The 26115-nt window shown below is 30.3% G+C and overlaps 1 protein-coding gene across 6 annotated transcripts; it reads right to left on the minus strand.

Moving 5' to 3' along the window:
• Nucleotides 1–199: 199 nt before the first annotated feature.
• On the minus strand, nucleotides 200–26115 carry LOC111036263 (synaptic vesicle glycoprotein 2B). 6 transcript variants are annotated; one of them, XM_022318236.1, is made up of 15 exons: nucleotides 25530–26115; nucleotides 17630–17726; nucleotides 6381–6554; nucleotides 4000–4059; nucleotides 3773–3877; nucleotides 3029–3190; nucleotides 2793–2955; nucleotides 2609–2730; nucleotides 2309–2547; nucleotides 1485–1654; nucleotides 1325–1421; nucleotides 1075–1243; nucleotides 845–1004; nucleotides 625–752; nucleotides 200–550 (listed from the first exon to the last, which is right to left on the minus strand). In XM_022318236.1, exons 3-15 carry the CDS (start codon nucleotides 6412–6414, stop codon nucleotides 495–497), a joined length of 1665 nt encoding a protein of 554 aa, XP_022173928.1. In that variant the 5' UTR covers nucleotides 6415–6554; nucleotides 17630–17726; nucleotides 25530–26115; the 3' UTR covers nucleotides 200–494. The 6 variants fall into 6 exon arrangements, with proteins under 6 accessions (XP_022173928.1, XP_022173927.1, XP_022173930.1 ...); XM_022318235.1 differs by lacking the exon at nucleotides 25530–26115 and adding an exon at nucleotides 24328–24678; XM_022318238.1 differs by lacking the exon at nucleotides 25530–26115 and adding an exon at nucleotides 22514–22532.

Raw genomic sequence — 26115 nt, forward strand, 5'->3', positions numbered from 1 at the left:
TAACTGTTTATACTTTTATTTGGTATTAAATAAAACTTTTAATTATGACTAAACAACATAAAAAAAATTAAGAATAGCAACTAGTTTGTATATATGTAATTTTAACACTAAAGTTTTAAAGTAACTTAACTAAATACCGGAATCTAAAATATTAAGGTTAACAGTATATTCACAAGAAATTCACAGTAAAAAAAAAAAAAATATTATAATAATAATAAAATAAAATAAACAATAGTATATTAGAAATTTTGTCTGGAAAATATCTATACAAACATATATGTACTAGCGTACACATATTATACATATTATACAGTAAACAACAAATACAATTATATTAAAAGAACTTTTTTTTTCATCATTATATATATAATAAGTGTGCATATTATGTGTCTATAAAGGCTTTAAAACTAACAAAATGTCATGTCAATAAATGAAAATAAAATAATAATGATAGACTTAAATCTGTTTATTATATAATCTATTCCATAAATAGGTCACGTTAATGGTTCTCTCGTGGTATTAGGCAACAATAGGCACAAAAGCCCTCCGCCTAAATAAAAAAAAGAAATTGTTATAAAATACTTACTGTTTTCTGAATATTAATATTGCATAATTGTGTCATACCTATCAGGAGTACAGCTACAATGTAAGTAGGTAATGGGCAATAGAGATCTAGCAGCGCAGCGATAACAATATTTCCAATAATACCTCCAAGTCTGGCAGCTACCATAGATATGGCCATTCCAGTAGCTCTAATATTTAAAAATGATGATTAAATATTTTACATTATGACTTCTTATGTCAATGACAATTTATATTGTAGCTATAAATCACATTATACTACCTTAAATTTGTAGGAAAAATTTCTGTGATTAAACAATCCAAAGCAGCATTACCGCAACTTATAGCACTACTAAAAATAGCAGATACTATTAAATTTTGTCTTTTACTTGTAATAAGTGACAATCCAACAGCACATATTCCAGATGCCATTGTACTGAATACTGAATAAAAAAATTAATTGACATTTTTTAATAAGTATTATTTATAGAAAGTGAGTTAATTTAAACGTACCTAAAAAGAATTTTCTGCCCAATGTGTCCATTCCCAACACTGCAAATACATTGCTAGGAATGGCAGCTGCCACTGTAATAAATGATTCAAGGAAAACGCCGCTTTCAATTTTGTCTGAACATAGGTCCACATGAGAGTGTGATCCTGTTTTAACTACAAATTCAGTCACCTATTTAATCAACAAATAAAATAATACACAGTTATAACAGTTATAATAATAATTTATTAGTAAATCATCAATGCTACGTACTTCACACACGAGTGCTTGTTCACTACCATTATGAGCTCGAGCATATTCATCAAATCTATTAAATAGTTCTGGGAACCACATCATGAGACCATAATAACTAAAAAAAAAATAAACCAATTGCAATTTTCAACTTTTTCAAGCAATCATAAGCTTAACATACCCGATATGAAAACTAAGATTGATCACTATAGATATCCACGTATACTTCAATATTGGCTGCATAAATATCATCTTAGTATTATGAGCTACTTCTTCAGTCATACTTTTAAAAGAAGTAGTTTTTTTAGTGTCATGTTCAATAGCATTCGACTTAGTTACCAATGATTTAACCTATAATTTTAAAATTATACACACATTAATTTATGTATATATATTTTTATTTCAGATTTAAATGTTTTATGTTAAATTATGAACAGTTGGGTTTGGTTTTGTTGTATAGTTATAAAAAATCATTAGACATAAATGTTCTATTTGAACACTCAATTCAATAATATTTTGTTTCTATTAAATTGTTGATACTTATGAACTGCGAAAAATAATTTTTTTACACATTTAAATGACAAATGTGTATTGCAAGGCTTAGCACCTTTATGAATACAGAAATTTACCATATTATATTACACATACTTTTATTTAATTAATTTTTAATGTTTCAATAATTATAAATAAATTAGATTCACAACAATTCTGGAAATCACAGCCAATAAATACATTGCAGGACCATTGATATTGACAAGGGCCTAACATGTAACTTCAAAAAAGAATAAATTGGGACATTATAAACTCGTTTAAACTTTTAATTGTTTTTAATAATTAATTTAAATTACATAATTTAATATCTCTTAACTGTTGCATATTTTTAAGCTATATAAAAATGACAGCACATTTATTTTTACATTTTTATATAAATTATTTTTGGAGACATTAAACATTTTACAGGTTCTACATTCTACACTAACACTATAAGAAATTAATAAAACTTACTGGGTACATTTCTGGATCGTTTCCGGTATTAGTAGCATATATTTGCTTGAATACTTCTAACGCTTTTTTGTGATCATTACGGGTCAATAGAAACTTTGGACTCTCTGGTAAGAAAAACAGGAACACAGCAACAAGTACGCTAGGAATGGAACATATGGCCAAAAATATTCTCCAAGAATTGTATAAAAACGTAGGAGACCTATAGCCAATATCTTGTGGTATGATGATCCATGCTAATGCTAAATAAATTACATAACATTAATATTAAAATTATTACTGCAATAATAATCTATTACTCACATGCTACAAATAAATTTCCAAGTGTCCAAAATGCTGCCATCGAACTCAACATTGAACCACGTTTGTTCTTAGGCTGGAATTCGGCAAAGTATGACCATATAACTGGTCCACTGCCGCCCAATCTAAATTAATTAAAAAGTAGTTAAGAAAAGTTTATTGATTTACATCCGTCACATTAACTTACGCAGCTCCATTTAAAAATCTAAAGAACATGAATACACCATAAGATTGTGCAAAAGTGGATGCAACAATACACAAGGCATTCATAAAACTGATAACAATTAATACTTTACGACGCCCCAATGCATCAGCTAGCGAACCCCAAATGTATGCACCAGCCATCATACCTAGAACATAATATTAATTAAATACTCATTAAGTGGATGATAAATATGAGTATTAAAATATAATCACACTAACCTATGAATATAATTGAATTTAGCCATCCTTTGGAAGACGTATTTAGCTTAAGATCACATTGGGCTGATGGTAATATGAATGACATGCATATAACATCCATTTCTTCACTGGTGCTGACAAAACCGCACACAACCAACAGTAAATAATGGAATTTTCCATAACCTAAAGAGACAATAATGCTGATAATTAAACTAAAAATTGGTTACAACTATAGAATAGAATTGTATTGATATTAAAAAATAATAATAACGATAAAATAATATAATCAATTATAATCATTTGTTGATATTTTAGAGTATGAAATAGGTATACCTAACACATAGGGTCTTTAGAAATATACTATATTTATAAAAATATTTACGTTTGAAGATAAAATATCAAACCCAAAAATTAAAACTTTTGTTGATTAAAGGTGAAATTCCACTGATTGGCCTTGTGTTAATTATTGTAATTGTTATTTATTAATAATCACTGATCAGTGGTCATTTTTGTAAGGCATATATGACAAAATTGACAAATATTTTTTGGTAAAATGTGTACAAAAATAAATTAATTTGTGTGATTTCATTAGAATGTTCTAAAATCATGAACGTTGATGACCACATCATCTATAATTGTTATACAAATAACTAAGAGACACATAATATTATATAAAACATGGGTATTGGGAATATATAGATTATAGATAATCGAAGACTCCTGTAAAATGTATAAATATTACGAAACATTAGAATTTGCAATTACCAGTGAGTTCAATAGCTTGTTCGAAATCTGCCACCTCTTTGGTGGGGGGAAACGAACCATTTTCGACGGCATCTAATTTTTTTTCGTATCTGTCTAACGTCCCGCCTGAAAAAAAGACGAAAACACCGCACAACATTATTCAAGTACACCACAGTGAATAGAGATATCACAATATTGTATGAGCACGCCGTAAAAACATGAACGTCGGGCATGCACTAGGTACTTACTTTTGATTTTGAGATCGATAGTTTCTTGGTTTTTTACCCTGCCATTATTGAATTTTGTGTCTGGAAAAATGATTATAAATACAATATTACATTAAGCCGTCGAAATTTCGAAATCGCCGTAAACGATAGGCGTGTGACTGGTGTAATATTATCGTTATGGTGAATAAAATAACCAGAGGTGCGCGCATTTGTTTGACGAGACGACGGAACGCCTAAAAAGACTCGGAAAACGCGGACAGTTTCCACTTGGAGTGTATAAGAGGTGTGTGATGATTTCGACTTGCGGGAGATGATCGAGTTTTGCAGTTTCTCGAGATGATGAGATATAGTTTGTAAAGAAAAACGACAATAGATACGCGTGTATACATAATATGACTAGATTTTTTTACCGCCGCCGTTAGGAGGGTCCATATCGTTGTAATAACGATCGTGGCACGTCAAAGGCCGAATTCATCAACGACTGCAGTTGGTTGAGCCCGACACCACGACGCGCCGCCGCCGGTTTCACTACTATATGATATTAGTATGAAGTGTATGTCACATAATAATAATAATGACGATACGCATATAATGCACTACAATACGGTTTAATAGTCGCCGGTCTATAATAGTGATTTTTATTCGGTGTGACTGCCGCCACAGCCTGCACGACGCGCGTAAAAGGACCAAAGTTCGGGCAGTCCGTTCAATATTATAATAATAATTATACTTCGAAATCGGTCGAAATATGCAACTGTTGTGACACGAGAAGAAAAAAATAATAAGAAGACAACGGCGGCGGCGGTTGTACGAGAGTCGGAGATTTAAAAGTTGTTCGGCGTCAATAAAGTCTTAACATTTTTTTCAATATCAAGCGTATTTCATTAATCGACGTTCAGAACCGAACGGATTTTCGAAATCCCTTAAAAATCAATCCGAGCTAGGTGTACGCGGAAAATCTGATCATCGAGAACTAACACGACCGTTACACTGCAGAGATCGCTGTCGAAATAATAATAAAACGATCGTTTCTTTTTCTTCTTCAACTCTGACAATATTGCTCGCAAGCACGCGTTAATATTATTATGCACAGAGATAAAGAAAGAGAGAAAGAGAGAGAGAGAGAGAGAGAGAGAGAGAGAGAAATTGGAAGAATCCGTACAATGGCATTGTTTTCGTGTGCATGTTATATTATGTTTATATTATACTATTTTTTTTCGCTTTTCGATTATGATCGAACGTCGAGCCGAGCCGAGAACGCACGGATTCACGTGGAGGCGGCGGCAGTGGTGGTGACTATACAAGTGGTCCGAGACTTTATTACAATACAACCATGAATGGGCAAGCCACATAATATTATATTATAGTATTATACGCATGTGAGGCGGGTATGTAGTATTATATTAGTATTGTTGTTGTATTGGGTACCTACCACTACGCGTTTTTGAGGAAGAAAGAAAAAACTACGTCGTCCTAACCGAGAAATAAACGAACATCTACTACACAGTACACGCGGTTTTAGAGGTGGTCGCAACCGAAATAATTCCTGAACGGCGTAGGTGCGTAGTAACAACAACAGTTTTTGTTCACTTCGTCGTGTCGTCGTGAATTTTTATATTTTGAAAAGTGTAACGAAACGTTTCACAATTATAGTTGGTTTGTATAGTTTGTAAGGCTACATCAAGGAATATCGTGTGCCTACACTCGTCTATATTATACTGCCAGTTAAAATGCTATTACGACACACATGAATTCATTAAAATCGTTACATGTTACATGGCATGCGTATAAAATATAATACCAATACGCGTTAAACCGTTATTCCTGATAAATGTATTAAACACGTTAAGCGAATTATTGTTGGCCGAATTTCAAAAAATAAAAACCGCATACGTAATTAATGTATACAGGTACAGACTCAAAACTATGTAAAAACGCACCAGTGTAACATAGCTACCTACGTAAAATAATATATAAGTACCATAAAATAATCAATCAGGTTTTCGGTCGGATTGCGAAGAACCAAGTTCACGATGATTAATGGGTGCAACGTACTTATAATAATATTTCAAACAACGACTTTGCTAATCTTTTGCGAATCGTCGCGGGGTTGTCTCGCTGTGCTTATTTAGCGCGCAATACGCAGATAATCGCACAGGCAGCATGGTAGACGTGCGGTTTTTTTTTTAGTTTAAGGTTTTAAACGTAATATGTGATTTTTAGACACGACAATAACTATTCCATACATTCCTGTGGCCGATTACGAATTTTTTTGAAAGCGGGCAAACACACAGCGTCAAATTATATATTATCTCGTCACGTATACATACACGATGGGGGAAAAAAAGAGGAATATTAACTAGCTAAACTTTACAATTTAAAATAAAATAATTTTTTTTTACCTGGACTGTTAGATCCACTGTGATCTACCACCATTTTAGTGTTATTGGTCGGCGTAAACCGGGCCGAGACTCAGGACGTGTTTGTATCTGTCGGATATCATAAAACTGGTATCATAACTTATCTCTGACCGGTCGTGTAGATGAGAGGTATTCCGGATGCGACGTCGATTTCATCTGCAAAACACATCACCAATTCAAAACGTCGATAAAAAATATTTAGACGAAAAAACGCGCTTCCGACGATGGCACGCCAAATTTGCTTTACATAATATTTAAATAATATTCTAAAATATAATCGCATTAGGTACATTATATTATTATTACTATAATATAACAGTAGCAAATGATTATAATTAAAATACAATACGTACGTCGTACGGCGGGGTACGTCCGCCATAATATTATAATACTGAACACGGTTTGCGGGTGGAACGGCGAATTTTAGACTTAAACGTGGGTAGGTTAGGTACTCGGAAACGACGTTCGGACGGACAACGAGTGATAATATTATATTACACACGACGACCGTTAGACAACCGACACTACCACAACCGGTATACTACTACGACTGATGTCTGCTCCGACGACGGCGATCGCAACGACTGCTACGGTACACACACGTGTATGCGCCTTATATTATATATACACACACGATAATATTGTTATTATATATAGTATTATCATTTACACGCGCGCCCGTGTGTGTATTATTATAATAGGTGCAAGTACGCCGCTGAGCGTTGGATCGACACGCGTCCGTCGGCTGGATTCATGAGAATGTGGAATGAAAGGCTGCTGTGCGAAGAGCTGCTGCTGCGGAACGAGATTTATTTTTTATTTTTTTAATTTAATTTTTTATTTTTTTTAACGCGGAGAGTGGAGTGTGCAGAGAGTGCAGACCTTGAAATGGACAGCCGCCTCGGGCCTCGTACGAAAATGAGATTGTCAATCGAACTCCATACGCGCTCGCATATAATATAATGTATATGTTATATATTTTATATATATATATATACTTACACACACACAATACACGTGTGTGAATAACTCGTATAATAGCACACGCCAATGCGGTTTTACACCGGATATTTATCGAGTTGCCGGTCGGAGGATCATTTTTTTCAACGGACCCACTTAGAACAACAACGATATTCCGCACATTGGTGTATAATATTATGTTGTACAGACGAATATCATCGATCATATTTTAACATTGTATGATATCGCGATATGCAACACGAATAAAGTGTGTATAATATTATAATATACTCTACCTAGTACATGTTATACGTGTGTGGCGAATTCTTAAGCGCAAATTCAATTTAGATCGGTCCGATATTATTTGATTTCCAAATAGCGAGGTGGTCCGCGGACTAGGCGCCATAGGGCATCGAGATTATAATTATAAGCATGATTGGCGATTGCAGATGAACATAACTAATAAGAGTAACTATACGAACAAAATAAGACACGAAGAATCAACGTTGCGAAGGATGTTGTCATTTTCACAACACCGTCAGGTGGTGCAAAGCCTGTTTAAAATTACACTTATAAGAGTAACAGTATTTTACTTATCATTTTTTACATGGTTAATCGAACCAAATTTATTGTCTTATTCGTTACTCGAATAAGTGCATGGACTATACTGCTTGAACCCTTTTTTTGTAGTTGATATATATATATTCATGTCTTAGAACAACAACCATAATATAAATAATTAATTAATTTAAAAACTGTCACTTATATCACAGATTATATTAAACTGTGCTTATATAGTTAAATGAGTACAGCCTCCCATAGTACTATAATAGTAGAACCATAATTAATTAGATAAATAATGAAAACGTCATAAGAACAATTGCATCTTATAATTATGTTCTGTTATTCTGTTTCGAGTCGTATAATTAAAATTAAAATTCAGTACAAATACTGAGATATTATCTATAACTGTCAACTATTAACACACTTGAATAATATATTTAAAATTAATACATTTTTTTAAAGCATAATTCTATAAAATATATAGTTATCTTAACTATACATTTTTCGACACACAATTCTGTATTCAAGACAATAGTATTAAAGTTTTTTAAATTTATTTTCTGCGGCTAGCATCGACGTCAGAACAAATAAAATTCTGGTAGAACACAATATACATAGTATAAACCATTGATACAAACAATATTAAGCTTTATAGACTATAATACAGAACTGAAATAAATGAAACAAATATTTAAATTTTATAATATGATAGTAAGTTTCTATTATAGTATTATCTAACCACAATAAATAATAATCAGAACAATTGATATGGAAATATAGATAGTCCTTTATCTTAATTGTATTATATCATGTTTACTTTCTAGGTAAACTTTGTATTTTTACAATACTACGATAAAGAGCGACAGAAATAGTTATATAAACCTAATTTATAAATAATACATCACTTTTAAACCCGGAATATTATTGGATTTTGAACCCCTGTGTTGTATAAGCGTATTTTCAAGAATAAATTTAATAAAATCTAATTTCATAAATTTAATGTTAGTCATTTGATTACTTTTAATGTAAACCAATTTAAAATAGAATCAATTTAAATTTAAAGTAATAAGAATAACTGGAACAGAACGAAAATTTAAAAGATATTAATAATTTATTGTTATTTATATACTTGTTAGAATGTAGAAATTAACGAATGGTTAATTATTATTACAAGCACTTTTAACTGATTCGAGATATTTATACAGCACCTATATTCGACAAAATTTGTAAGTCAAACTAAACGCTATTTAAACTGCTATCGTACCGTCGGATTAGAATACATTGATTTGTTAACACAAAACCTAAAATTGAGGGGGAAAATATTGTTAACAGATTAAATTGCTAACATTCTTGTGATCAACTACTGATTTGTGTCTTGTACTCTTGTGTTATCACTCGACTATTGGTTCTTAACTTTAAAATGCATATTATAGGTAGTCTTATAACTTAGTGACTAATCATTAAAACAATTTTTATTTGTACATTTATAATATACTGATAATAATAATATGTTTTACAATTATAATTTCATTTCTATTTTTTATTTAAAACAGGATAAATTCATATGATGTTGCAAATTGGTTGGTTCTAAAATTGAAAGGAGGTAATAATATATTCAACATAGGCTGGTTATGTTTAAGAATATTAACACGTAATAAAGCAATAAATAAGTTGACGCAACTAAAGTTTGAATTGTCAGTTGTCAGACGCTTACCGAGCACCGTTCTTAATATTTATGCTGATTTTTACACAAAACACAACAAAAAATTACTCATTCCATTTTCCAAGCTGACAAAGTATTACTAATATACTATTATAGTATTTATTGTGATCAAGTCAACACAAAATTTCAACTGAATTGCAATAAAAATTGCTGTAAGTCGAGTATAAGTAATCAAAATAATAGAAAATATGCTAAATAATAGTCGTTGATGAATCTAGACTAATAATTTACTATAGATATTAGAATATTAGAAAAAGAAACAATTGACCTTCAAAATAAAAAAATTATGAAATAGGTAGTCCCTGAATAATAAATACAATTCCAACGCCCAAACAAATAGGCGAAAACTGTTACTCATGAACACGTTTTAAATTTCCTGCAATTTGTGTTTCATAGACACTTGGATGAACCAACCTGTCTAAAAAAAAAAAGGTGTAACAAAACAAATTTTTATAAAATGATCAATCACGAAATTAAAAAAAAAGTAATTTGTGCATTTCCTGTAATTAACCAGTCAAGTCATCATTCATTCAGCATTCATCCTATCGAATATAATCGAAAATAGATAAATACACACCATCAAATTAGCATGTTTGGTGTGACATTTTAGGTTGATGGTATTGCGTTTTACAATTTTACCAAAAGGCTATAATTCATTGTCCAGATACATTGTAATTTATTACGAACCCATTTTGTCTGCACAATAATCTACATTGGATTACGAAATAATAAAAATGAAAAATTGCTATATTTTAATAATATGTGAATAGTCGAGTTAAATGTTTATGAAACATGACTATTTTAGCAATACACTGAAACACTGAATATTATCCCATTCCAATAAATCACTATTAGAAATGTATTAAACAATTATCTCGTATTGTTATACCTAGGTATACCTTACGTAGTTACGTACAAAATCAATGGAAACCAAACTTACGGAATCTATTTAGACAAATACCTGGGATCTAATAGTAGCAAGACAATCATAAAAAAACTTATATAGATAAATATTATCATAGTCATTTGTCTCGAACAAGAATAAAATATATAATTAATATCAACAAATTCGTATCAGAGCAAATATTAAATACCACCTAATGTATCAGAAAAAATTATCAATGTAATTTCATAATATTACTTGAAACAGAACACTCCCTTTCTTCCCTCCCATCGCTGCTTTAATTATGTGAGTAGCAATTTATCCTGAAAGCTGATTTCATTAAAAGTTAATTTATTTGTTGTAATCATTGAACTGTCTTAGTGCTTATCTCGGTGCTTATTTTGTTTATAACTAATCAATAGTATAGATATTAAGTAGTACCTTTTGTTATATGAAAAGATATTCTTGAGAAATCTCTTTCCAAAAACAATATGTTTACCTACGGTCTACACATACGATTATGCGGCATATTGTTCTGAGTATTTAGATGTATAATAATCGAATTTAGGATGAGTAGTTTATGAGGTAAATATTTAAAGTTATAACTCATTATCTACTCGTCAGAAATTCGATTTTTAAGTATCAAAATACTTAGAAAAATATTCTTCTTTGGAATATGAATTAAAAACTGTAAGTAGTCATTAAAAAAAGTACAACATTAAAATATGTTCAGGAAAAAAATATTAAAAAATATATAGATATTTTTTAAATGTTTTTTTAACGATCAGAAGCCATGTAAATTGTTTTGTTTTTCAAAATTATTTATACTTTTTGAAATAAAGAGTATTTAATCATAAAATAGTCACTCAGTACATAATTATTATCTACTTGAGAATCACAAACTAAAATTAATTGATATGGAATTACGACTATATAAAAAGAAGAAATAGATGCAGACATATTCGCGACCAAATTGTGTACCTAATGTGTAGTGAGTAGGTAATGAGGAACATTATGGTTGTAAAAATCTTTTTTTTTATTAAAAATTAAGAAAAAATGAAATGAAGAAATGTTCTCTCTTCTAAAGACTATGCCTTTTATATAATATGTATAACATTACTTCTACGGCACATATAACAAGCATCTAAAAGTGGTAAAACTTAAAATGGAAATAGTTATGATATGGACGCAAATAATATGCAATATATAAGCAAAAGTCAAAAACTAAATTTGGAATAAATTACCAGATTTTTAAGGGTGCGATAACATTCGGAGGTTATTCGTACATAATATTATTATGTAGGTCACACCTTGCAAGAATAAACTGTGTTTAACCCAACCGACTTATACTATTTGATTACGATATGTTTTAGAGAAGTTTTTTTATTTTTGGCACGTATTAAATAATAATATCACCTAATAACAAATTAAACGATGATAGCTGAAAATAACGGCTGTAGAACACAATCGTAAATACCGCCTATGTGCAGTAATAAATAATGATGAACTAGTGCGAATTGAATTTATCTCAGTCAAATAATTAAGTAAGCATAGTCCAAGACTTCCCCTACAGCACATAAGCTAAAAATACAATTGTTTTTTCCTTTTCTTTAGAATTCTAAGGTATTAGAAAACAATGGCATCATTATAATAATTAAAATATTATCTACAATAACATTTTAAAACTATGTACTACCAATGATTTATGGTCTATGGAACCATAGGAGAATATTATGTGATGGTTTTTCCATTCCTCGCAATTCGCATATTAAACGGATTAAAGTTGCACACGTGTTATAAATTTAACGGACCAAAGACTTTTAGATATTATATGTTTCAAGGTAGAGTTTAAAAACTAACAAATACATTTTATAACAGTGTATAAAAATCACAATCATTGCAATAAAAATAGTCTATGTAAAAAAAAAAAATAATGTACTAATTATAAACCAAAAATAAGTACTTATCGATTTGGTGGTTTCACAGGTAGGCGAATGGACAAGAGAATCAGTAAAAAATCAATCGTTTTATACGCAAAAGTTAGCTACTCCTGAAACAAGCTTAAATATTTTAATAGTATGACTATGATTTAATAGACCTGACAAATGAAATAACTTTTGTTCTGATCAATATTTTTTATTTTTTTCCCCTTATCATTAATTTACTTGTCCGTAACACGTATAATGTAACATTTTAATTTTTTTTAATGCTGAAAATAAAAATTTTAAATCTTTTTTAAATTATTTTTGAAAATTTCAATGTAGCCAATTTGTAAATAAAGTTTTTAGGAAACTAAGAAGTTTTTTCATGATTTACACAAAATATTATTATTAACAATTCAAAGATATGAAAACGTGATTTATAAATGTTTAAATTTTTGTAAACTCTACATTAAAGTTAGTGTTCGTGTATAATAATAATCTTTCTTTTTAAATTAATATTATCTGTTCCTACTTTTTAATTTACATTATTATTGGCACTCTGTGATCATTGATGTTCAAATTACCAGTACAAGCGCTGTGACGACACAGATAAATTGGGAAATAAACTAAACAAAATTCTCAATTAAGTAGTTACAAGTTTTTTAATACTTCTATTGCCTACATACTCGTATTCGTAAGTATATTTATTCTGAATCCTAAATACAAAGTATAATATACTGTTAGAATTTATTTAATTTCAACTTTCGAGTACATTAATTACATTTTGATAAAATATGATTTATCCCTTATATTTATGACCTTGTCACGAAAACATAATGTCTTATTTTTTCTATTTACGTTTTATTAACTATTGCCATTTTTTAGATGACTGTACCTACTGTCTGCATAATATCTTCCCATCTTGGTACAAATTACGACATAAGGAAATACATTTAAATCATTTCATACTTCATTGTTATTTTTTAAAGTATACTTTTTTCATGCATTCATTGTAAGCTAGAAATCATTAAATAAACACATTACGCACACAATTTTTTAACATCAATTTAACACTCTTTAGGTACGAATATAATTTCAAAATAAATAAACCTCAATACACAGGTGTACTATGATCCCGGACCCAAGGATTTCATAATGACGCAGCTGGATGACTTTGTTCCCTCAATGTCGCATTAATATTCATCATTTGTGTGATGAATATTAGCACTCGTTCACACATACAAACACATCAATACATAAATCTATTGTCCGGATGTAATTAATTGGGTTGTTAATTGTTTTTACCTTAAACAAAAAACTGGGAAGTACTGAATGAACAATATAATCTGGCGATATGATCAAATTGTAGAGCGTTCAAATTTTATGTGTTGTTACGGTTGGATTAATATGATGAAAAACTTCACGATCATAATTAAAACACAGCTGAATGAATATAATGTTAACAGATCTAATTAGTAATATTATAATACGAATAATCTAAATTATGCGATAAAATTGTATTACATTCATTATATTATGTATAACATACGTGTAGCTAACTCGTATTCAATACTCAATATTTGTTTTAACCAATTAACTTTTATCAGAGTAATAACTAATAACAAAATTAGTAAGAATCTTAGATAGTAATTGTATATTATAATAAATAATACACTTCTTTATGATATCAATAATGAAATTGTTTATCTATACATGATACATCATTAATTCTATTGATGTAAACCTTTTTTGATTGGTATTGATTTAGTGGTTGGTTTTTTATGCGAGAGAGGTTTTTGTTTTATACTTGATTTATTTAAAACAAAATCAACCCTACAGTTTTTATTTGATACTGTATTTAAAGACTTATTCCGGGCTAATTCTTAATTATATATTATATTCAAATATTCGCAAGTCCTATTGAGACATTTATTCTTAAAGCCTGAACTACAATAGTTAATAAGTGGGAAATAACTAAAATAATAGTTGATTCTAGGTATAAATTGGCAAGGTTTTTCGTAATATGTATACATAATATCTAAATTTATTTTTATTTAAATAATTTTAGACGAACTTTGAAAAATAAGAAAAATCAATTTCATTAGAATATAATGTATGTGTAGGATAAAATTTCAAATTATATTATAATATTATGATGAGGCTTAAAATCAAATTGTACGTGTCATAGAACCAATAGCTATTATTTTTTTTGTAGGTACAGTCTAAAATAATGAAAATAAATTTCAATTATTTTAACAATAAGAATATGATGTGTAAGTACTTAGTACATACAACGGCTACAACTATAGTCTATAGTCGTCTGAGTGCATTATAATAATATAAATATATAATCATAATGGGACTGGTATTACTGATATTTATAGTTAAGCCAATTATATTAAATTGTATATAATATAAATTAAACATATTATGAATTTAACCATTTGTATAAGCTCAAGATGGACTCTTGAACTTTTGATTATAAGATAATTAGATAAAACAAGATTACCTGTTGCTCAGATTTTAGGCCCTAGAAATCTAGGCGTACTACCACCTATAAGCGCGTAATGCGTATACACTAGGCTACCGTAGTCAGAATATCAGATGATAGTGAGCTGGAAGTCGGAAATAAACCTACGGAACATTCAAATATAGTATTATTTGTTTAATTATAAGTCCATCAAAACACGGTAAAATGCTTTGTGCGATAACTAATAAGTAACTCATAATTTATGGTACAGACTTGGACAGTTTGGAAATTAGTTATTTCAGAACTTTTAGACATTTCATAATGTTTTGACTCAAACTCAAACATGAATGTGTAATATTACATTAATTATTTACAAGCTTGTAACAATCGTCGTCTTTTTTTTTTTTTGGTTAGATTATAGAGTTTAAACGATTAAATCTACTAACCTCCCAAAAGCGTATCTACGATACGATTAGTAACAACTAATCAATAAAATCCCATGACTTGCAAATATATTTTTGTATACATTTACCACAGCAAGTTTTTTTTATAGAATATTATTAATATTATCGACTTTATTCAGTTTATTCCATAATATGACAATGTTCAGTATGATCAATTTACAATTAAATGAACAAACGACACAAGAAAAGATAACGAATCTGGGAATCGATAAAAATAATTGAAACTTTGTATGAAAATATATTATAGTTGAAATCAAAATGATTTTTTCCTCAGAAACAATAATACATCACATATTATAATTCAAAGAATTGATAAATTCATCCCTATAATATAGTATATTATAGTAGTATACACGTACAGTAATAGTGTCTTGTATATCACGTAGTACAGCAATGACCAGTTTACAAAACTATTTATTATCGCTTATTTGGTATTTAATTGAACCAAAATGTTTAACTTATTAAGTCGCTTTACAAAGATAACTAATATTATTTAATTTTACAGTTATATTATATCAGTGAAAACTATCTACAATAAAGACAACATTTATACAAAATTTAAAATACTAACATACGTAATATTTTATAGTGTGCACGATAAGTTATAAATTTGTTATATTATCATCTAAATGAATATTTTAATAATTTAAGAACTTGATAATATATAATTATTATAATTGCATAAGTATACAGATAAAAAGATGCAACAAATCCTGAAGAAAACGAAGATTTGAATTTTAAACAAAAAAATCTCTGATTGCACGTGATTGAAATCAATAAAATTGGTATAATTATGATATAGCAACTATATTGAAATTATTCATAAAAACCTATTAAACAAATTAATAACTCAGAAACTACAAACCAATATGCAAAAACTATTTTTTTGCTGTAATTCTAATAAAACAGATGACCAAAACACAAAAGGAGAATAATATGAAGTTTTAGATAGTGTACACATTTAAGGATACTAATGATTTTGAAATTATGCAAAGCGTTTTTCTTCGACAAATAAAAGTTAAGTAATTATATTATATTTACTTTGAGGTAGGTACAAGTAAAATATTAATAACTCACTACAGTATTACAACATTTCACATAGATGTGTTGTAAGTTGTTACTGTTAAGAATTATAACTTATCGTTATTAGCGGTGCATTAAAAAACATGTTAAATTTATTAAAATTAATTCACTAAAAATAATTATCATAATGTTATAGCCGTAATAGGTAGGTATTGTTAATCAATAAACTAATAAAATAAAATAATATTCAATTTATGTAAATTAATACATTATAATATTCATGTACAACTTTATTCGCAGAAGTTATTTATATTATAATACCCAGTGGATCACAATAATATTATTAATATGTATCATATGAAATACACATTGTTCCAAAACAATTAAGTATTTTTAGTAAAAATGCTAGCTCCATAACCCCATCAGCAATCACTTTAAATTAGAAAAACATTAAAAATCATCATTCGTCAATATATTGGACATTGGTTGTAATGTATTTATGGAAAGTTATTCTCAACAATACAATAAGCACGTGCCACAAGAAGAGGATGTTAGCACGATATTTGTTTTTTATCTCCGACCCACGCGGCCACGCGCAACATATCCAATTTGCGTTGAGCAGAACCGATCTTGTTATGTTAGCTTTAATATTATTATTATAGAAGCAATTGACCTGTTATCAAATCCTAAATTAAAAAGATTATCTGTGTTTAAAAAGTGGCTTTTTTATGACACTTGATTTTTTTACGATATATGATCATTTTTTAAATCGTAATATTTTACATATACCCATAACAACATAACTTGCACACACGTTATTAAAGCATCATAAAAAACTAACGTACAAACACAGATAATAATTATAACCTTAACTTTATATTTTATAATACGCCAATTCACATTTCAGTATTTCACTCAAACAACACAAGATTGCTGATTGGTTCTACTGAACGTAAAATTGATGTGTTTTGCGTAGGTCAGAGGGAGAAAACAAATAGTGAGCTGGCATCCTCAGATCCTCTTGAGATCCTCTTATATCCCGCGAAAAACAGTTTTTGCAATGTTGCACGACGGAGACAACATAATAAGTAGGTGTGACGTCCTCTAAATAGTTGTATCTAAATAATTCTAAATGAAATATTAATATATAGTTATATATATTATTATTATATTAGTTAAAATATAGTTATTTATAACTAACTTAAAATAAATAATATTATACCTGTTAACTAAATGAGATGGTGTCTGATGAGTGGCTATGTGATGTACTGATGCGTCTTCGACGTCGGTCAAAAGAAAAGTGATTTAGGGTCTAGAGTCTAGATAAAATAATGGACAAAAAAATTGTAAATACATGATTGAAAAAATAAAAAAAAACCGTGGATAGTGGTGATTCTTAAATTAAAAATACCGAAGCACCTAATCCACGTATCATTATCGAAAGGACAAATTATTACTACTATAATATACCTACATAATACTGTGTGGGAGTAATATTGTAAAATGGTTAAGATATTAATTGAAACATGAAATATAAGATAAGAAAATTAAAATTGTTAAAAACTGTTCAGTGTCTATTTAAGTGTTAAATGTTAATTTTATTTCACTTAAGTGAAATACCTACATATTTTATTCCCATTGCTACAACTAAAGAAAAAATCATTTATTTTCAGGGGAATAGCAAATAATACGCGACTTTATATGGACTTGGGGCATAATCAGAGAGAAGAGAAAAATAATTTCAGTATTTTAGTGAGTGTGAATTATTTTTATATACCAAAACGCGTACAAACGACGCTTTGAACTGTTTCAAACGATTTACATTTTATTGAATTAAGTTGATAATATTTTTATAAATTTATAATAATAAAATTATGTATTTCACACAACTCAAACACGACAATAAAAATAAAAAGGAAACCAAAAGTTTTGGCGGTCAATGTCAAACCGCTTTGATATCATATGTTGGTATAATTTATAGTCGTTAACACACAAGTAAATTATGAAAATCGTAAAAAATGACTACTTATTTAAATTTATTATTTATTAATAACTGTTACTAGAAACCACCGTGCATCAACCAACAAGAATACAATGATCTAATAATGGATATTTGGTTACGGATTCCATCGATCAGGCAGAATAATAAAATAATGTAGATCACACTCTGAAAACGAGACGTGCCATTTTGTCATGTAAACCACATTAAAATATTAAACCACACAAATTGAGCAACAATGCGTATGCGCACATTAATTGCGTACGTATATGAGGACGTCCGTTTTTTCCAGTTAACACAAACAACGGCTGTGTAGATTACCCTTCATCTATTTCCCGTCCACATAGGCTGTCACGAAAAAAAAACATTACTTCCGATCGTATAATATATTATATTATTAAATTACTACTGAATGGACCACGTGCACATCCAAGGACCCACCCAAAAAACCCAAGGTATAATATCCAAAAACGAAAACAATACAGATTTTTTCGGCAATAAAAAAAAAACACCTTATGACTTCTGAAAATGTTGAAAACGAAAAAAAATTACAAGGTTGGTGACTTTTTTCCCGATTCTTAAAAAAAAATGTAATGTTATTCCCAATAAAATTTCGTCAATACGGTTCGGCAAATACGACAGCAAATCAAGTAAGTAATAAAGTCACAGAATTGAACAGTCGCATTATTTAATTACGGAACACCTTCATATTACGAGCAACTGCCACACGTATTTAGGTGAAAGCTAATAACTATTCAATATCACCAATAAGTGCAACAACATTATTAAACACACGCGACAGAAAATATACAAGGATTAACGAATCAGAGCAAATTCTTCAATATTAATTTTTGTTTAGCGTGTTTATGAACTTATATAATAATTAACTGTTTTATACAGTAGGTATGTAGTATTATGTACCCAACTAATATAATTTAATATGCTATAAGTTATATTATAATCATTATGCATTTAAAATAGTCATCACTCATCAACATACTTCAAGACGGACTAAAATATGACACTCGGAAACTTCAAAATAAAATAATTTTGATCATAATATAAATTACCTAATACCTGTAATATATTAAGAAAAAACGCGTTCTACATAATATCCTACATATAATCTTACATAATATACCATTAGTACCCATACACAATGTTTATATTGTAAACACACTATATACGTACCTAGTCACACAGCGTATACTAAATATTTTGTAAGGAATATTTTAAAAACTGAATTCATATTCAATGAAATAAACCTTCTTTTCTCCAAAAGAATTCGGTAAAATATTTAAAATAGAACACTGTTATAAAACTGATCCATAGATATTTTCTTTGATGGAAAAAAACCAAATCAAGCAAATTAGCTGCTAAATTGAACTAATATTCATAAATTGATAACAACTCATAAGAAAATAACAATCATAATCATAAATAAAATTGAATATCTACCCTCCCCCCATATTGCCTATTGTATATGTATTCTTGTTTGTTCTAACTAAAAAATAACTAAATATTAAACCTCCTGATAAAATATCAATAATTAATCACTAAAAATAAATATCAACGAGTATAATCATTTAAATTTTAAATTATATTTTAAATGAATAGGTAGTCATTTGTCTAGAAATCGTATTATACACGTATCACTATTGGTAAATACAGTTTATAATTGATGATATCACGAAGAACTGATATATTAAAATGTAATTGCAATGTTAAATTGATAAATTGTATTATGTTATAGATCGTCATTGTTTGTTAGATCAAAACATTCGTTACGAATGATTTGTATTTTATATAAAATAAATAAACTATTAACTATCTAAAATCTGAATAAATCAGAAAAATAATTTGATTTCACAATTTTTTTCTTTGAGCCTAAGGACTAAATATTCGTTATTTAAATAACCTATTAATGATGAATGATGATTAATGCAAAACATTAGAAAAATCCTAATACATTATTATTACTAGTTTGTAGATTAAATCTTGGTTTAATTTAATTTAACTGTTTAGTGCAAGACGTGTGGACAGAATAATATTAATTTACTCTGATACCTTTATAATTTATACATGTTCAAAACTTCTACTAATTAATAAACTCCATTAATTTTTAAATTTTCGTTATAAATAATATAATATTAGTTATCTTATTATAAGACAAAATTTTAATCATGTAAGTTTTACATTTATCTGATGACTGGTGATTAAATATGTATCTGATACCGGTAAAATATATTGGTGAAAATATAAACATTGGTACAACAAAAGTACTAAGTATTAAATCACAAAATGATTAGGTCTAATAATTAGGGTGACCAATGACATTTTTAACGAAATCGTCGTGAGCCTTGACAATGATATGGTTTTATGGTCAATTAGAAATCCCCCATTTTGGTAATTTTTACAAACAATTACCTAATTTGTATTATTTTTTATTTTTGCTATAAACTCAGATGTATACCATCGAGTAACCTACACCATGGGTATAAAATATGATATATTGTGGACTGTAGTATTATATTAGATCTTATACTAGTAACTACTAAATATAGTAAGAATATTATTTCAAATCGATAAACTATTCATTATTATAAATACATGTAATACTTGAACAGACATGATATTATTATTAAAATATTATTACAGTAGACGTTTTCTTTTCCGGGAGTTCTGAAAATGAAATTCTTTGAATATAATATTAAACACGACGAAAGATATTATATTTAAACCGATCCTGCCGGTATGCGGAATTCGTTATTAAATAACATAATGTTTAAATTATCAAGGCATTGTGCGAAGGTAGTTCAAGGTATTCGAGTCGAATGCATCTCCACCAAAGAACAAATTTCCACGAACGATGTGTACATAATATTATTATTAAAATGGTAGCAGGCGTATGGTTACCAAAATTCGACTGTACATTTGGTATTTTGGTTCATGATAAATATAAATTGTTACACGATTACGATTTACAATTTAACATTCCAATAACTGGCTTGGAACAATGTGATTTTTCTAGCCGTTCGACAAAAAACCAAAAACAATACCCTCTAACAACAACAATTCCCCACAAGTATTTCTTCTATGAGGTCCTACTCACAGCGACAGCCACACCCACACGCATAATATAATATATTAATATCAAGTATAATATAGTTCGAGCGAAGAATGGATACTGTTGCGCCGCAGTGCACCACCTGTTGCTTATCAGATTTCGAACGCGACCGGCCCCGAAGACTCACACCATTTGGTATTCAGGTTAATCCAACAGAACGTCCAATATAAATAATATTAACGTGAATAAAACACTAACATTTCGAAACGAAATACTTGAACTTTAAAGTCATATTATATTGACATTGGCAGAACTTGGGGCCAAACCTAAGACTTGTCTCAATTTTAATAATTTTGTATCCGGCAACTACATGTCTTATATTATTAAGAATTATAAAAAGGATCAACTACATTGATATATTCCCTATCAGCTTGTTCCCACGACCCCAACACATTTGACTCATGGAAATTGCTCAGTTTAAAAACAACTCATGCTCTAAACGATAGGTATGCGTCAGTCACCAGAGTATAAATTATGTTGGGTAATGCAACTAGCGAAAGAATAGCAGACCCTAACGGACTTGATTTACTTAGCACGATTATACTTTTAAAAAACTAAAAACAACTAGTAAATTTTCTACGTAAATAAGAAGTATCGCATTATTATTGATTCTGAATATTTGTATTGAAGCAAAAAAATGAAAATAAAAATATTCATCCGATGGCAGGCTACTGGAAGCTACTGGGCAGCTACTGGAAATTTAGATCGATGTAATTTGTATTATGGGAGATACAATTTATACATGGTTACAGAATGAAAAAGTTAATTTTTTAACCAATGTTATAAAAAAAATAGGTAATAAATTATTCCCCATTGCCAACAAAATAACATTAGCGGCAATCTAACCATAACAGTCACCACTAACCACAGCTTACGGAAAAAACGTTATTTTAATAAGCTTCAGGCTAATTGAAAATATTTACAATAAAAAAACTCTTATTAGACACAAAAAATGCGGGCGTGGCATCCCTAAGTCTTACAGTGTTATTAATGACCGTGATCTTGCAGATATTTACAGACTTCGACGACGCGCCCGAACACCTTTACCCTACGAGAACGAGGACGTAATGCGACGCAGTATTCGTGTTTTAGTGGTGATCGCACAACACGAAAAACCACGCTGTAAACATCGATAATCTGTGCACACTGTACGATAACGGAACATCCTCGTTGACTAAAATGGAAAAAAATCGAATAATACAACATTCACTGTTATTATATTATCATTGTTTATAATTGTTATGGGGTTTTTTTAACCGTGAAAATTATATTATTTTATGATAATTATTATGAATAGAGGTATACAAACAACAAAAAAAATAAAATAAAAACCACCGGCATCATACCGGAACATATAATATCTGACTTTAACGACTAGGTGTACTACACGTGTGCGAGCGATAATTGGTTTGTGGCCGACGGATTTGTTTGTTTGTTGGTTTGTTTTTTTTATCTGGTGCACGCCAGACACGAAAACGGGTTACCGCGGCCGAAAAACATTATAGAAGCATATAACATCAACCACGGTTGTCGATGTCAAATGTCAATCGGTAATAATATTTTCGTACTACGGATTTTCAGTATTTAGTGAGTAGGTAGGCAGGTTGCACACCGCCTTCGCCGCGTATTGTAGTGAACACACCTTTACGTAGACCTTCTTGTCCCTGCATATAACGTTTAGTCCGTTTAGAGGAGGGTGTCGGATTACAAGAATTTTGAACCGTAGCGACGCACAACAACAACAACAATAATAAACTGCGTCGTAAATATTATTATTATTATTATTATTATTTGTCGTCTCGGAGGATCCTTCTCGTTCGCGTCTCCTCCAATGGCGTGGTTTCGGGTCTCACACACACATCGTCGTACATTGTACAATCACTATAATCGCTTTACGCGGCAGTACTCGTGTTTCTGCACGATCTATTTTCAAATCGACCGGGTTTTTAGTGTGACAAATGTCAATTTTTGACTTCTTATCGGCCGATTGACTCGGGTAGAACCTATCGCAGAGTAGGGTCAATTGCTTTAGTTTTTTAAACAGACGATAATAATATTATTATTATTACTCAGAAAAACATGAAATGAAAATGTCGATTTTATTATTATCGTAGACACCTACTACTTACTGTGATGCATCTTGACAAGTAACATAAGTATTCATTTTAAACGATTATAATAGTAATAGTATACTTAGTTGGGACTTTGAGACCCGATTTTCTAAGAAAAACCGCACTATTAGGTTGTATACGTATTATAATATTATATAGGGGGAGAGTAAATAATACGAACAAATCTCTTCTACAATACATCTTAGAAGCATGTACCCTAAGTAAAAATGTAGGACTAAAATTTCATACCCTTATTGTTTTAACCAATTTAACACTTTTCCTGAAGTCCATTAGGAATATTGGACATTCGAGAGCCTTATGTACATTTGCTCAAGGTTAAAACATCAAATAAAAAATTTATATTTCGTCCACAAAAATCAACAAAACCTAATTGTTGGTGTAAGTATGTAACATAAAAACGCAACAGCGTAACTATTTTTTTTAATCAACCCAACGTTTTCAGGGCACATGACGGGTTGACATACGACAACAAACCGTTAATCTTGAATTACATAGGTGTACATATCGACGAACTCAAAACGTGGTCAAAATATTATCGTTTAAGGATCAAGAAAGTAATTTAAAAAATCCAATCTACAACTTAAAAAAGAAAACAGACTACCTGCTTGTGTTAATAATTATTATTACTAGACCGGTTAAAAACTCGCATTTGGGATTCTCACCGTTTTCATTCGACGACATAATGGAATTGATTCCGTATCACAGTACACCATTAATTGTACATGGTGCTATTATCCTTGCCCGTTACTCAATTGTTATGAGGATATTTCGTGAATGAACCGAACACCGGACAACGAGACTTCACATATTTTTCACGATATAATATTATTACGTCGAATTGGAAACAACCACCTTAATACCTAATATGAAAACATCTGTTGTGTTTTTCAATTTTGTTCAATAATGCATTTCTAAAAAGACAGTGGCAGAATGATTATAATGTAAAACCTATATTCCACGGGCATACAAATAACGCGACAGCCCGTAACGACTACGACTGTAGTAGTAACTGACTACTGGCACAAAAACGAACGTCGTTATCAATCGCATTCTCGGCGAACATCGTTAATCGCTCTTTATCAGCAGCTGGTCTCGTTAAAAAGAAATAAAACCACAGTGGACCTCAAACGCACGTAGTTACTTGTTATAATAATAATGTGTAATTTACTAATGTTAGGTTAACGCTGGTTGTAGGCTGTTACTTGTTGTTACCCATAATATTATTGTGCGCTACATTTTTCGAGCGGGTCAGAGCATTGCGGCTGACGGCTGTAGAGGTTAAGACAACCGCGGCGTCGAGTGTGCGAGTCGTACGCTTTGGGAGTCAGATAAGAACGGAATGAAAACGAAAATTAAAATAATCGTAATAATAAAAAAAATTTTTAAAAAAATGGTCAAGTAATTTCGCGAAGCTGTTGACGATTGTCATTCAATACAAATATGACATCGAATAAACAATTAGGTGGTGACTATTGTTGGGTTGGGGAGAAAACACGACCTTGGAAATCGTGTCCTTGAACGCGGTATAAGATGTGTTGTCCTTGGACCACGACTACGACTACTCTGGATATCACACACGAGAGCGCGCGCACGCACAGACACACACACACGAATACACGACTCACACACTTAGGAGCCGTCAGATTATTACACTGTGTGATGATCATCAACAAGACGTAGATCGTGTACAGTGTACACGGCTGGTGCCGTTGGTGGTGTGTTTTGTTTAAAAAATAATATTATTACACCGGTCGTGTTTTCCCCATAAAAAAAAACCGAACGGGACGACTCCCGACGCTAGACGACCACTTGTTATGTAACACTACGGATGTTTTACGATTTTTTTTTATCTTCCTAAATTTACCAGTGCACTGTCGAAGTCCTCCTCCTCCTTCTTGGCGGTGGTGGCGGCGGCTGCGGCACACTTGCGTGCACGGTGCACCACACACAAACACGACAATCGAACGCACGCACGCGCAAGAGTAGACGAAACAAAATATTATATAAAATAATTTAATATATAAACAAAAGAAATGAAATAACAATATTATTGTTAAAGTTCGAGCAAGACGGACGGGAACAACGGCGCACCACTTACACTCGAAACGGAGACGCGGTGAAAAAAATGTTTCGCCAGATTTTTTGGCAATAACGTTCACACTCGCAATGAAGTAATTGACGTTAACCGCTAGGTCCGACGACGACAAACCGACATGTTGGTTTACAATAAACAATAATATAGGAGGTACCTATATTAATGGTTTACAACTATTTACATGAGAAATAAAATACAATGATTATTTCTGTTAAACGGAGCAAATGTCGGAGCTGAATATTTCTATACAACAACGTGGTCGCTACGATTTATTTTACGGTCGGTAAAATAATAATATTATGATGTACACGAACGGGCGGCGCGTGTAGTAAGTGTCCGGACAACCGAGAACGTC

The sequence above is a fragment of the Myzus persicae genome, unplaced genomic scaffold (genome assembly GCF_001856785.1).
Source record: "Myzus persicae strain clone G006 unplaced genomic scaffold, MPER_G0061.0, whole genome shotgun sequence".
NCBI lineage: Eukaryota > Metazoa > Arthropoda > Insecta > Hemiptera > Aphididae > Myzus > Myzus persicae.

Excerpts from the sequence above, each read along its gene's own strand:
- LOC111036263 (XM_022318239.1), bottom strand. The coding sequence starts at position 6,414 with ATGGTGGTAGATCACAGTGGATCTAACAGTCCAG. Across the intron at positions 3,191-3,772 it reads ACAAGCTATTGAACTCACTG|GTTATGGAAAATTCCATTAT; the intron begins GTAATTGCAAAT and ends TTGTCTCTTTAG. Across the intron at positions 1,655-2,308 it reads ACGATCCAGAAATGTACCCA|GTTAAATCATTGGTAACTAA; the intron begins GTAAGTTTTATT and ends TTAAAATTATAG.